This window comes from Balaenoptera borealis (genome assembly GCF_965194805.1).
Source record: "Balaenoptera borealis genome assembly, chromosome: 12".
In the NCBI taxonomy this organism is placed as follows: domain Eukaryota; kingdom Metazoa; phylum Chordata; class Mammalia; order Artiodactyla; family Balaenopteridae; genus Balaenoptera; species Balaenoptera borealis.
This window is the reverse complement of record NC_138869.1, coordinates 41,088,404-41,102,239: the sequence shown is the minus strand read 5'-3', so window position 1 is coordinate 41,102,239 and position 13,836 is coordinate 41,088,404. Positions and strand designations below refer to the sequence as shown.

The 13,836-nt window shown below is 45.9% G+C and overlaps 1 protein-coding gene across 11 annotated transcripts in view; it reads left to right on the top strand.

Moving 5' to 3' along the window:
• The window catches only part of RAD54L2 (RAD54 like 2), a 98,680-nt gene that overhangs the window by 72,800 nt on the left and 12,044 nt on the right, over positions 1-13,836 (top strand). For all 11 annotated transcript variants that reach the window (XM_082348142.1, XM_082348147.1, XM_082348141.1 and 8 more), the window contains 12 exons: positions 351-533; positions 673-806; positions 1,915-2,111; positions 3,182-3,524; positions 4,211-4,388; positions 5,582-5,824; positions 6,047-6,165; positions 7,478-7,596; positions 9,411-9,510; positions 10,257-10,462; positions 10,886-11,058; positions 11,578-11,774. In XM_082348142.1, the coding sequence (XP_082204268.1) occupies positions 351-533; positions 673-806; positions 1,915-2,111; positions 3,182-3,524; positions 4,211-4,388; positions 5,582-5,824; positions 6,047-6,165; positions 7,478-7,596; positions 9,411-9,510; positions 10,257-10,462; positions 10,886-11,058; positions 11,578-11,774 (2,192 nt within the window). The remainder of the gene's footprint in view (positions 1-350; positions 534-672; positions 807-1,914; positions 2,112-3,181; positions 3,525-4,210; positions 4,389-5,581; positions 5,825-6,046; positions 6,166-7,477; positions 7,597-9,410; positions 9,511-10,256; positions 10,463-10,885; positions 11,059-11,577; positions 11,775-13,836) is intronic.

The window sequence follows — 13,836 nt, the reverse complement described above, 5'->3', positions numbered from 1 at the left end:
GAACTCTTAACAGTAAGAATAGCTCCTCGTGAAATGGGCTGCCTTGAGGTGAGCAGCCAAGGTCAGCCAGACGAAGCCTAAGTGAAGGACCCAGTCAGGAATTTGGTACTCAAGATTCTTGCCTCAGATGGGCCACTGTACCAGGTGAATGCTTTTCTGTGTTTTCTCCGAGAAGAACGTCACCAGCCAATAAACTAGTCAGGGTTCAGGGAAACTTCTGTAGCCATCCACACCAGCTGTCTGGTACAATGTCTGCTCATTTACTTAATTCTGACTAGTTCCAAAGTAAGTAAACTAGACCCCTGGTCTTTGCCAGCCAAAGATATTTGTTTGTGTTTGTTCCCTGTCAGATTGGTGGGATCCGGTTCCTGTATGATAACCTGGTTGAGTCCTTGGAGCGATTTAAGACCAGTAGTGGCTTTGGCTGTATCCTGGCCCACAGCATGGGACTGGGGAAAACTTTGCAAGTGATCTCCTTCATCGATGTCCTCTTCCGCCACACGCCAGCCAAAACCGTCCTTGCCATTGTGCCGGTAAGTGTTTGGGAAGGCACCACTTGGTCACCCCTCTTCAGAGCTCTGGAGTAATGCCTTACTGGGCACTAAAAAGCCTTATGAGCTCAGCTCTGAGCTTGTTCCCTAAAACTCTCTTTTTGGACTTGACTTTCTGAAGGTTAATACTCTTCAGAACTGGCTGGCAGAGTTCAACATGTGGCTCCCAGCTCCTGAAGCCCTTCCAGCTGACAACAAGCCTGAAGAAGTCCAGCCTCGGTTCTTTAAAGTTCACATCTTGAATGATGAGCACAAGTAGGTGTCCTGCCCTCTCCTCTCTGCCCCTTTCCTTTTATTTTTTTATTATTATTTTAAAATTTTTATTTATTTTATTTATTTACTTTTGGCTGGCTTGGGTCTTCGTTGCTGTGCGCAGGCCTTCTCTAGTTGCGGCGAGCAAGGGCTATTCTTCGTTGTGGTGTGTGGGCTTCTCATTGCGGTGGCTACTCTTGTTGCGGAGTGCGGGCTTCGGTAGTTGCGGCACATGGGCTCAGCAGTTGTGGCTCACGGGCTCTAGAGCGCAGGCTCAGTAGTTGTGGTGCACGGGCTTAGTTGCTCCATGGCATGTGGGATCTTCCCAGACCAGGGCTCGAACCCGTGTCCCCTGCATTGGCAGGCGGATTCTCAACCACTGCGCCACCAGGGAAGCCCTAAAGCTATTTCTTGATCCAAGCCAGCAATCCATGCTACCCTTTCCTCTCGTTGATATGGATAATTGAGAAGGTAGACTTTCTTTTCTGCAGAGGCCACCTTTTGTGATGTTTGGTCACACACGTCAAAATGAGGAGACTATGAGTGGCCCCACAGGTGGCTGATCACCTGCTCTTTCCTAGATTTCAGGACTGTCAGTCCACACAGCAGTTAATGAAATACAGCCAGGGCTCAATTGTTTAGGAGTAGAGGAACTGTGCTGAGTGGCATCCGGTCTCTGCTGTTCTTTTTCCTTTACTGTGCGTCCTTGGCTCTTTATTCACGAGGGCCTGGGCAGGTGAAAGGCAGAATGTTGCCCTTGCTTTTACTACTTTGTATTCATTATGGGAATAACTTGAAATTCGCCCTCAAATGTAGAATTGTAGTCATGAATGTACATCCGGGGAGGTTGTCACTTGTGCTTGTCTTGTGCCGTTGAATTTCTGTTTTTTGTTATTTAACCATCATCAGTGAACCAGTCCATCCTTAGTGCAATTAGTGTCTCTAGAATGGTGGGAAAGTCCTTGGGCAGCTGGCCAGCCCTGTGATGCTGCCACATGAACTCTTTGGCAATAAGGACTTCTGAATGTACATGAACACAGCTTTGACTGTGAGGAGTTTTTCCTGGGGAGCAGGGGAAGCAATAATATTTTCTTTCTGTTCACTCTTGCAGGACAATGGCAGCTCGTGCTAAAGTGATGGCTGATTGGGTGTCAGAAGGTGGGGTGCTGCTGATGGGGTACGAAATGTACAGACTCCTCACCCTGAAGAAATCCTTTGCCACAGGTAGACCGAAGAAAACCAAGAAACGTTCTCACCCGGTCATCATTGATCTGGATGAGGAAGATCGACAGCAGGAGTTTCGAAGAGGTGGGCAGCCTCTCTGGGAATACTCTAAAGGGTGATCCAGGGGAAAAGAAATAGTGTCTGCTATAGCACCTAGTCAAATGGGAAGCATTATTGATGTGAGTTGTATTGACATGAACCAGAAATCCTGGTTCCTGAGGTAGGTGGGATGACCTGCACTGGCTCTCAGAAGGTAATGCTTTCTCTGCGGGCAGTGGAATTCTGGGTAGGCCAGGCCACAGGCTGGCATGGGGGAGACTCCCCTGTGTCTTTCATAGAACAGTTAGAAGAGTAACTGCTCCCTTCACCACTTCCCAGAGATGTTGTGAGATAGCATTAAGAAAATATAAAGTATTTAAATCGCTAATATACAGAGTAGTAATAATGTTGTTTGTGAATTTATAAAAGAAGATTTTATCCCAATTTTCTTGTTTTTTGGTGAAAGCCATTCTTCTCATAGTTCTAGTTCTGTTCCCTCTTCTGTGGGGCCTTGGTCTATTTGGGGAAGAAAATTTTTTTTAAGGTTCAGAGGCTGTTTCATTTTATAGATCTCTTCATCTATGAGATTCTGTTTTTTAGGTTTGCTTCTGTGGCTGAATTTGCCATTTAGCGTTGACTGGCGAGTAACTCCAGGAAGACCTTGTCCTTTAGTTAGTTCCCACCAGCCAGCTCTCAGATGGCACCAAGACAATGGTGAGAGCCAGTGGAAGTGTCTGGATCATTCCCATCAATATCATCCAGACTCATTTTTAATCCTAGGCTGGTACTCTGTAAAGTCATGCTGTCTGCTACCTAGTTGGTATAAGCCCTAGGAATGCAAGTCAGTTTTACTCTTAGCCTAAAGGGAAAAAAATTAAGGAAAGGAAAGAGGGAAAAGGGATATTTACTGCAAGAGTCAATAGGCCAGGTTAATGTGTCACACCAAATGCACAGGAGCTTGAATGGCTGGCTCCCTTTCACCAATGGGGGCTGACTCTTGCTTTCCTGCTTCCTTCATTTCTTCTGTCTCCTCCAGGGTGCACCCCTACTTCTCATATTGTTGACTAAGAGCAGGCCCTCTCACCCTCTTACTTCGGATCCTCTTCCCTCCCTAGAGTTTGAGAAGGCCTTATGCCGCCCTGGCCCTGATGTGGTAATCTGTGACGAGGGACACCGCATCAAAAACTGCCAGGCCAGCACCTCACAGGCCCTGAAGAACATTCGCTCTCGCCGCCGGGTGGTGCTGACCGGATACCCCCTGCAGAACAACCTCATCGAGTACTGGTGCATGGTGGACTTTGTGCGCCCAGACTTCCTTGGCACCCGGCAGGAGTTCAGCAACATGTTTGAGCGCCCCATCCTGAATGGACAGTGTATTGACAGCACGCCTCAGGATGTCCGCCTCATGCGGTACCGGAGCCATGTCCTGCACAGCCTCCTGGAGGGCTTTGTGCAGAGGTGAGCCATACTGAGGGCTCTGTTTTCTAAATCCTTGGAGAGCCCTGGTGGAATAGACATGACAAGGCTTTCCTGAAGGGGAAAGGTGGTTACAGTGGGAGGGCCCCTTTCTAGTAGGGCAATAGTAAAACTTTCCTTTTACTGAATAGCTTTTCCTGAATAGTTAGCAGACGGTGGATATCCAATATTTCAATCTCTGTAAGTCTGGTGCAGAAGTGCTTTTCTCAGAAGTTAATCTTTGAGGTTACTAGGGATATCTGCCTTACTTGCTGAGAGAAGCAGGAGACAGCTACCATTCTAATGACTTGAGTGAAAGAATAAAGTGGTGGTTCTCAGGGGTATGACTTCACCAGTTTCAGCATCTTAGAAGATGTAGGTTAGGCCAGTCTGAAGCATCCCGTTGTTTTTCCTTGTTAAGATGGCATGTGTGGAGAAAGCTTAGAGAAGCAGCCCTAGATTAGGGTAAGAACCTGGAGTTCCCAGGTCACTCTGCCTCTTTGCTTTAGTTTTTATACTCAAAATAAGTTTCTTGATGGTTGCTGAGCCAATCCGCATTATGGTAAGGCTGCTGTGAATGTTGAGATCCTAAAGAAGGCGGTGTGGCAGAAATGCAGGGTTCTGTTTTTATCCTGCACTGACCCCTCCTGGACACACTGCCTTGTCAATTCTGATCTGTACCTTTGTAGGAGAGGCCACACTGTGCTGAAGATTCATCTCCCTGCCAAGGAAGAAAATGTGATCCTGGTGCGACTCTCTAAGATCCAGCGAGATTTGTATACACAGTTCATGGACCGCTTCCGGGACTGTGGTAGCAGCGGCTGGCTGGGGCTGAACCCCCTCAAGGCTTTCTGTGTCTGCTGCAAGGTGTGTTGAGGCCTCAGGGAATACTAAGATACAGACTAAGGATGCTCATGGTCCCAAGGGAGTTGTTCCTGCTGGGAGTCCTTGATAAAGGAAGAAGTTCACTGAATTGAGAGCTCCAAGGCGAGACAGTTCCCGGGAGTGCCACTCATAGACTATAATGTAAATGGTGCCCTTGCAAATGTGCAACTTGTTATACCAAACTTGAGAAGTCACTTCCTTTCTCACTGATTTTTTTCACCTGAGAAATGGAGTGATGGTGGAACATCGTGGGACAAAATTTTTGACTGCTAGCGTAATCAGGATTCAAGAAATATATAGCATAGACACATTATTAGGGATACCTTCCATTTGATTCTGTATTTAATCAGATCAAGATCTCTTTCATTCTGATAATGCTTGAGATGGTTTGGGGACAGCAAGGCCTAGGTGTCTTTAGCACTGAGCCTCGTGAATAGGTTGATGAACCCTGACTTGTCTTTGACCTGGCCAGATGCTCTCTGTTGCCTCACGAAGGATCTGTTTCTTTGACAGCTCTCAACCAACCTGTTGGATATTATTTCCAATTGAGCACTGCTTTAATAAGTCAGCTGAAGGTGTGTGTCTGGGGACAGATGGGTTTCAAAATATTTCTTTTGTACCCACAGTCCTAGACCAGGGCAAGGAAGCTAAAGCAGACATGGTCTTGAGGATGCTGCGGTGCAAACATACCCTTCCCATCCCCCCCCACCCCTCTTTCCCCTGGAATTCTCAACTCCTGCCAGGAATAGTCCCTGAAATGACTTACGGTTGATCATCTGTAAGTTAGATACATTTGTCCATAGGGAGAGATTGGTCTTGTTTCATAGTTTCATACAGTAGTTGACTGTAGCCACATGGTGAAACAGGAATGTTCGTGTTCTTGCTTAAATAAGAATGCAAGACTTGTGACACAGCCTTTTTGGTTGTGTACCAATCATACTGGCATGCCTCCTGGTGTGAATTCTCCCATTCATGTATCATGGCAATCAGAGTTGGTTAGTGAAAATGAATGTGCAGGCTCTTTGACCATGAGGGGGTTGGGGAGACATTAATTTTTGGTGTGACTGTGTGCTGTGGGAGGTGTGTGTTTGAATAACTGCATGTTTCCAGACTCCCTGGGACACCCTTAGATTGTTCTCTGCCCTATGCTTCCTCCCCTTTAACTTGAACCTCAGATCTGGAATCACCCCGACGTGCTGTACGAAGCCCTTCAGAAGGAGAACCTGGCCAATGAGCAAGACTTAGACGTGGAAGAGCTTGGTTCAGCAGGGACTAGTGCCCGCTGCCCTTCACACGGAACAAAAGGCAAGGGTGAGGACAGCGCCTCAATGGGAGAGGCGACCAATAGCAAGTTCCTACAAGGGGTTGGCTTTAACCCTTTCCAGGAGCGAGGCAACAACATTGTCACATATGAATGGGTGAGTCAAGCAGATACTTTTGTGGCCATAAACCAGTGCTGAGAAGGGATCGTGCAAAGCTTTCGTGGGGAGAGGGTGGGGCTTGCGCAGTGCACTGTACTGTTAAGGTCTGCAGGGAACTATTAAGGTTGCCCGGGAGCTGCTGCCTTTGAGGGAGAGAATTCTATTTCTAGTAATCTGGCCATGGACCTGCTCCAAGCTGCCTCATTTCCTCTCCTATAGGCCAAGGATCTTTTGACTAATTATCAGACTGGTGTCTTAGAGAACTCTCCCAAGATGGTACTGCTTTTCCACCTGATTGAGGAAAGTGTGAAGCTTGGAGACAAGATCCTTGTGTTCAGGTAGGACGAGAAATTGCCGAGTGTGTGTCTTTGGTAAAGAGTGATACAACCCCTGCAGACTGAGACCATCCGGGGTTGCACCAGCCCCCTTTTATCTCCATGCCTCTGCAACCAGTGCTTCTTGTGAGGACCTTCTTGCATTTCTTCTCTTTCTTAGAGTTTCTTTTTTTATCCAGTGCAATTTGTCTGCAGAGAACAATTTGAAACCTTAGGCTAACATTGGAGATCACAGTCTAATCCTTCAGATTGTGGCACAGGCCAAATATGACCTGTGGCCTGTTTTTGTACAGCCTGAGAGCTAGTTTTTACATTTGAAAAGAGTTTTTTTGTTTTTTTAAAGAAGCATATGCAGGGAATTCCCTGGTGGTCCAGTGGTTAGGACTCTTGAGATCCCACTGCGGGGGACACGGGTTCAATCCCTGGTCAGGGAACTAAGATCCCGTAAGCCGCAGGGTGCGGCCAAAAAAAATAAAATAAAAAAATTTTTAAATAAAAATTAAAAAAAGAGAAGCATATGCAGCAGAGACTGTGTGTGGTCTGCAAAGCCTAAAAATATTTACTCTCTGGCCCTTTACAGAAAACATTTGCTGACCCCTGGTCTAAACTGTGTCTATGCCTCCCCAGCCTTTTTTTTTTTTTTTTTTTCTTTTTCTAAGCTTTGTATATAAGGCCAAATAAATGATGTTTTTTTTCCAAGTCACATTCTCAGTCTTGCCAGAGCTTTGAGTCCCATCAAGGCCTCACTCCTCAGGGAAACAGACGTAAAGTAGATTGCTTCTCCTTTGTTCCGACTAGATTATGCTCCAGTGAGAGCTAAGTGGCAGGAGCCTGGCTTGGGAGTCTCAGAGTGAGGGTTCCCATGTGTAAGATACTTTGAGAGGAAAGCAGTGATTATAACTTAGGGAGAGCCTAGTGTTCCACTGCTTTTATGGACTGGCTCTCTGCATAACTTGGAAGCAACTAAATGATCTATCTCCTTAGTAAGATCCATAATATTGCCTGTGGCCTATAATTAGATCTAATACATATTCATGCAGTGTTGGTTTTTAATGCTGATGCTATTTGTTACTCTGCACTGAGCTAAATCTCAGAATTTTTCAATCAAGGAAGTAATAGGATAGAGAATTTTTTAGTAGGGTGGTGGTAATAAGTGTGTGGATGACTCTACTCCCTTATGAGCTAGGGTGGTTCTTTGTGGGGAGTAGGATGTGGGAGCTCCCGCTGTCAGAGGGGAGCCTATTGAGGTGGGCCTATTGGGTAACAAGATTCCCTTAGGTCCAGGAGCCTTCTGAACCAAATGTGTCCCTTTCAGCCAGAGCCTTTCCACCTTGGCTTTAATCGAGGAGTTCCTAGGGAAACGAGAAGCTCCCTGTCTACCTGGTGCTGAGGGGCAAGGAGTACAGAAGTGGGTTCGAAACGTCAGCTACTTCCGTGAGTTCATTGCTGCTTTCTTCCTGGAGCCTTGGCAAGGTCTGCCTAAGGGTTTCCTTTCCCTCTCTCTCGTTCTCTCTTCTCCTACTCCATTCACCATCACATGAACAGGAATATCTGTGATTGACTAAGGAGCAGAGAGACACTAAGAGCGAGCTGCTTTGTGTGAGGCACTGTCCTGGGCTGGGGAGCTTAAGCCAGATAGGGGGAGTGCAGAGATGTAGAAGACATATGCCTTGTCATCATCCGAGGTGCAGCAACTCAAGGACAGATTCAAAGTAGCACTGATTGATTGCCCTCATGGTGGTTCTAAGGAGGACAGAATCATCATGGTGAGGACGGTTGGAGAAGGCTTCCTGGAGGAGGTGGAACTTGTACTAGACTTGCAGAGATGGGGAGAATTTGGATATACAGAGCTGGTGTGGCCCAAAGATCATCTTAGGCAGAAGGAACAAAGTGAACACAGCCTAGATCATGTATTCGAATTGGGAGAGATGGTGTCCCTAAGGGGGTGAAAATTGGTTCTCGAGGAGACAAAAAAATCTTAACTTTCTGAAAGTATAAAGCACAAATATGTGTATAATGAGTAAACATATACAGTATATCTGTAGTGTTAAAATTTTATGGAGGGCATGGTGATTGGGAAAAAATGTGTAAAAAGCCTCCTTAATGGGGTGGTAATGAAAAAAAAAAGTTGAGAAATAGTGACTTCAGGGACTTATTGACCAGATATTGACATTTGGGCCAGTTAATTCTTTGTTGTAGGGGGCTGTCCTTTGCATTGTAGGATGTTTAGCAGCATCTCTGTTCTCTACTCACTAGATGGCAGTAGCATCCACACAGTTATAACAACCCAAACCATCTCCAAATATTGCCAAATGTTCCCTGTGGGGTAGTAGGGTGGGGAAATCTTCTTGTTGAGAAGCCCTGGCTAAAGGAAAGATTTAGAGAAATGGAGGTTCAGGGGGTGGTGATGAGACTCCAGCACAGGAGCTAGCCTGGATCCTTGTGTTGACTATAGGCTTGCCCAATGAGTCAGTGCTGAGCTTTTTTGTGCTTGGAAATTGTGGGAACTCAAGTTGAAAGGTAGGTTGGGGTGTTGATTGAGGGAGCCTCTAATACCAGGCAATTAAACTAATGCTTCCTACATTGGTAGTAATTCAGTTCTCCATGTAGTATTTCATACCCTTAGCTTTGCCCTTTTCTCTGCTTTACTATAGGTGGCAAATGCCGCCCCTCTTCCCTTATTCATGCTTCTTAACTGAAGCTTACCTTTTCTCTTTCTTTCGAGCTTCCCTCTTTTCACTCATATGTCCCATCCCACTGCTCCAGTTCTATTTTTTTTATGTCTCCTTAGAGCAACTTCTTAGCCTTAGGAGCTTGTTAACAATGTGGATTCCTGCGTGGTGGAGGAACATCATCCATATAAAACACAAAACCCTTGGTCCTTTTGAAGTCACTAAGATTCACAGGACTGAGGCAGAGCAGTTACCTTAAGCCAGTGTTTATCAGGCTTCCTTAACCAGGGCGATTCTTTTGCACTCTGAAGTCTAGGAACCTTGGCCTTAGAATTGACCCAAGATACTAAAGGGAAAAACACAGTTTATAGTCTTTGTTGCACATGTGAATCACTTGGGGGTATTTTAAAATTATAGATGCCTGGGTCTCATGGTAGATCCCCACAGAATGTCCAGGGTGTGGAATCTGAGCACTGTTGTGTGTGTTTGTTTTGTTTTAAACACGTTTGCCCATTGATTTTGCTGTGTACCCCTGCCCTCATCTGTCCATTTCTTGTGTGTTTCCTTCTGTCCTAGGGCTAGATGGTAGCACCCCTGCCTTTGAGAGGGAGCGGCTCATTAATCAGTTCAATGATCCCAGCAACCTCACCACCTGGCTGTTCCTTCTCTCCACAAGGTGAGTAGATCCTGAGAGGAGAGGTCAGAGGACTGCATTCAGGGCATTTGGCTACATGGGCAGGTACCGCAAAGCCTTGTCCAAGTTCTGTCGGAAGAGATCTCCTCAGGTTTGTGACTTGTTTTTGAGGTCAGAGAGGGGACCCCAGAAAGAAATTGTGTTAGAAGGGCAGTTATGATAGTGTCATGAATTTCTCTGAGACCTTCATTCACAATGGTCATAATTAGCTTTTCTGTCAGGACGGTTCTGAGGCTTAGATGATGTGATGAATGTGAAAGTGCTTTAGTAAGTAGAAAATGTAATATAACTATAAAAGGCTGATGGCATTATTTGTCTCATGCCAAGCGACTTGAAGGCTGTTCTGCCTTCTGCCATCAGAACGCCCTCGATAGGGTATGAACCAGTCATTCTCCTAAGCTGTTAGACTAAACACATCAGAAACATTGGTACGCAGACATTTCCCCTCACCCAGTGACATCACTCTGGGGCCAAGATGTGGGCCTTTACTCATCACAGAGGGATGGGAGAGTGTGTTTTCTTTCTGAGCTGGTAGGTACTTCCATGTTGGACTTTCAGGGCATACTTTTCCGTGCTTGAGGAATGCACTGTTCATTAGCAGAATCATTCAGTATATTCTGCTTAGGATAAAGAGCACGATATTGGGGTAGGAGTCACAGAGGGTGAAACCAATTTGAAAACTATCTTTAAAACTAAAGGTTCTGTGATTATTGGCTTGTGTTTTAAAGGGCTGGGTGCTTGGGCGTGAATCTGATTGGTGCCAACCGAGTGGTGGTGTTTGATGCTTCCTGGAACCCTTGCCATGATGCTCAGGCAGTATGTCGGGTATACCGTTACGGCCAGAAAAAGCCCTGTCACATCTATCGCCTTGTGGCTGATTTCACCCTCGAAAAGAAGATCTATGACCGTCAGATTTCCAAGCAGGGCATGTCAGGTGGGCCATCTTCCAGGCTCAGAAGAGGCACATTTATACAGGCTACCATTCTAATTGTATCAAGGGTGGGAGGGGACCCCGGGGGGCAGGATGTAGAAACACAGACAGGCTTTCAGTCATAGAAAGCTAGCAGTTCCTTCCATCTCATTCTGATTCAAATAATTGCTTAAGAGGGAATTTACCTCATATTGTTGAAGATGGGTTTAATAAGAGCTGAGCTGGTTATGTAGTTTTCTCTTAACATATTTCTGTTTCATGAGGGCCTCAGACCTGCTCTTTGACTTTCAGATATGGGGTGGCCTGAGGTGGTTTAGATATTAGTGACAATTATGCCACCCACAACCTTTCTTCCAATATTTGTAGCTGTGCTTTTGCAGTTTTCTTTGCTGTGAACTGACTTTCTCCATGTCTTCTCCCTTCTAGATCGGGTCGTGGATGATCTCAATCCAATGCTGAACTTTACTCGAAAGGAGGTGGAGAACCTACTGCACTTTGTTGAGAAGGAGCCAGCTCCCCAAGCATCCTTGAACATAAAGGGGATCAAGGAGCCAGTCCTGCAACTTGCCTGTCTGAAATACCCTCACCTCATCACCAAGGTAAGACCCTGGTATGCATGTGTCCCAGTACTGCACTCTCCACTGAGGGAGGCTTGTCTGGCAAGCTTGTTTCCTTCATCCAAAGTTTTGTTTCACGCAGATGACTTGAATTTAGCTGCTTCTTTTCCTTGCCGCAGACAGTCCCCCTCCCCTCTCCAAACCACCTATCCTATCCTAGTCTCATCCTAGGAGTGTGAGCTCAGTCATGAGAATAATTTGGCCATTGTGAGTTTTCCTAGCAGAAAGAGAGGGGGGAAAGTTCTGAAAATATAGTCTGGTAATTCTCTGAACTCTCCCATTCTTTTGATATGGAAGGCAGACTTAGGTTGTCTAAAGCTGGTGCTAGGTTAGAGTTGAGAATTTATGCTCCTGACAGGAAGACAGTAAACCCGCCTGTCTGTCTGAGAGCAGGCTCTTTGCTAAATACTGGAGACAGCCAGCCATTTCTTGGTTTCAAAGTAAGGCTTATTGTACGTCACAAAGACTGGTAATTAAATCAACATCCTCCTGTGTCCCCAGGAGCCTTTTGAGCATGAGTCATTGCTCCTTAACCGAAAGGATCACAAGCTGACCAAAGCTGAGAAAAAAGCAGCAAAGAAAAGCTATGAGGAAGACAAACGTACATCGGTCCCCTACACCCGCCCATCATATGCGCAGTATTACCCCGCCAGTGACCAGAGCCTGACCAGCATCCCTGCCTTCAGTCAGAGAAACTGGTGAGTCACTGAAAAGGGAGGAAGGTTTGCTGCTGGGCCAGGGCCAAGCCTTTCAACTGGTTCCTTTTTTAAATAAAGGGAGACCCTACAACTTGCTCTTTGGCTGCTGTGAACTGAGAGGTTCTGCTCTTGGATGAGGTGCTGAAGCAGTTCAGCAGCCCTGGTGTTTTAAGCAGCTCTGGCTGGAAGAGTGAGCTGCTGGCCTTGTGACTCAGGAGAGTCCCTCTGGACTCCCGAGGAGATGCAGCTTCCCATAACACAAATGCCCAGCCCTCCCACACAGCTGCTTCCTATCTGCAGCACCTTGGTGCTAGCCCTCACTTAGCAGCGAAGTTCAAGAGTGAAGGCCAGGTCTTCTATGGGTCTTGGATTGTAGTCAGGGAATTCTGCTGTTCCTAATGGAATTTCATTCTGTGTCTGCCTTATTCCTGAGCAAAAAATCTTTTTCTTGAGTACAGCTTCCAGAACTATTAAGAATAGGAAAAGCATGGAAGCCAATTGCTAGGCGGGAGAAAAGCTCTTTGTAGGAAATTATAGAATAGTATCTGTGTTTTTTCTTTCCTCATTACAAGACAAAGTGCCTCATAGCCTTTATCAGATCAGCTTCCTGATTGCCTGGTTTGCATTTTTACATTGTTTGATTATCTTGAATTAAAGATAATTATTTTGAGAGGGATAGATTTAAGAATTGTTTCTTTTGACTATTCCATGTTTAAAAAAAAAAACAAACTTGTCAAATGAGCTTCTAAAGGAGCTGAAGCCATGTAAGATTTTATGTAAGACTAAATTTTAGTGAGTAAATTTGCTACTTTTTATGTATAAGATGCTTTCAAGTAGAAAATTGCTATGTTTCAAAGCCTTCAAACTTTATTTCTGTGTCATTTTCCAAGATACTGTTGCCTGAGTATGTTCTCCTCTTGTCGTCCACCCCTTTTATCTCTTTTCTGGGCTTTTCCTTGTAATAGCAGGAATGGACTAAGTCTGAACCCAGTAGGAGAAAAGCCATATGGAGGGAAGATGTGACAAATGGGCTGGGCTGTGAGGAGATTTCAGCTCCTTTTCTGGCCCAACTCTGGCCCTGTGGGAGGCATCGGCCTCTCACAGCATTTGATGAGCCATCCTGTGATCCTGCTGATTCCTTATCCTGTCTGGGTACATGTGAGGAGGCCTTTCCACCCAAATTCCTAGCCTTAGCCCCTGCAGAGTATGGGGCTTAGGCTAGATTCCTGTTACCCTTCTGACTTCTTATCCTGAGAAGAGTCCCATTGACATCTGAGCAGGGCCCCCAGCTCCTGCATAGCCACCCTGGGCAGGCATTGTGGAAGTGGGTCCCAGATCCTGGTGAGCTTGCTGTGCTACCTGGCCTATCTGGGAGTGATGGCATCCACAGGGCCCCAGGGGTTGCCCAAAGGCAACCTGAGAGCAGTGTGACTGAGGAGACATGCAGACCTACTCCAACAGCAGTGGTGTGTTCTTTTATGTGCCAGTCTTCAGTCAGATGACGAAGAGCATACCAGTCCAAGAGGCTCTCTTTCTCAGAACTAAAGACCAAAGATGCAGACTTCAGAAAGCTTAGAGACAGGGGCTTAATTTCAAAAACCTTAAATAAGGAGTAGCTTTCTTCAGGTACCAACATCCAGTTGAAAGGAAGGTGAAAAGTGAGGAATGCATCATTGACCACAGGATAACATTTGGCACTTTGGTAGTAAGAGATGCACAACCAGTGCTCAGGCTGGCCATGGCTATGTGCCATTTAGAAGCCCAACTTCTGTGCACGGCGTTTTGCCTGCTGCTGCTTTTGTGGTGGCTGTGACTATAGGGGCACTTTGGGGATTGGCCCTGGGAGAAGTCCATTGAAAAGTAATACAGAGGAGAGAGGTGTCTGCATTACTTATTGAAACTTGAGGTTTCAGAGGGTAATGATGGTTAAAGCTGGATAGATGGTCTCAAGATCACCAGAACATGTGACATCACATGGCCCTATTTTCTTGGGTTAGTGGGAAAATTCCACCCATTTATTTTCAAATTAGTATGCACCGTGTTCTGAAGAACTTCTCCCCAC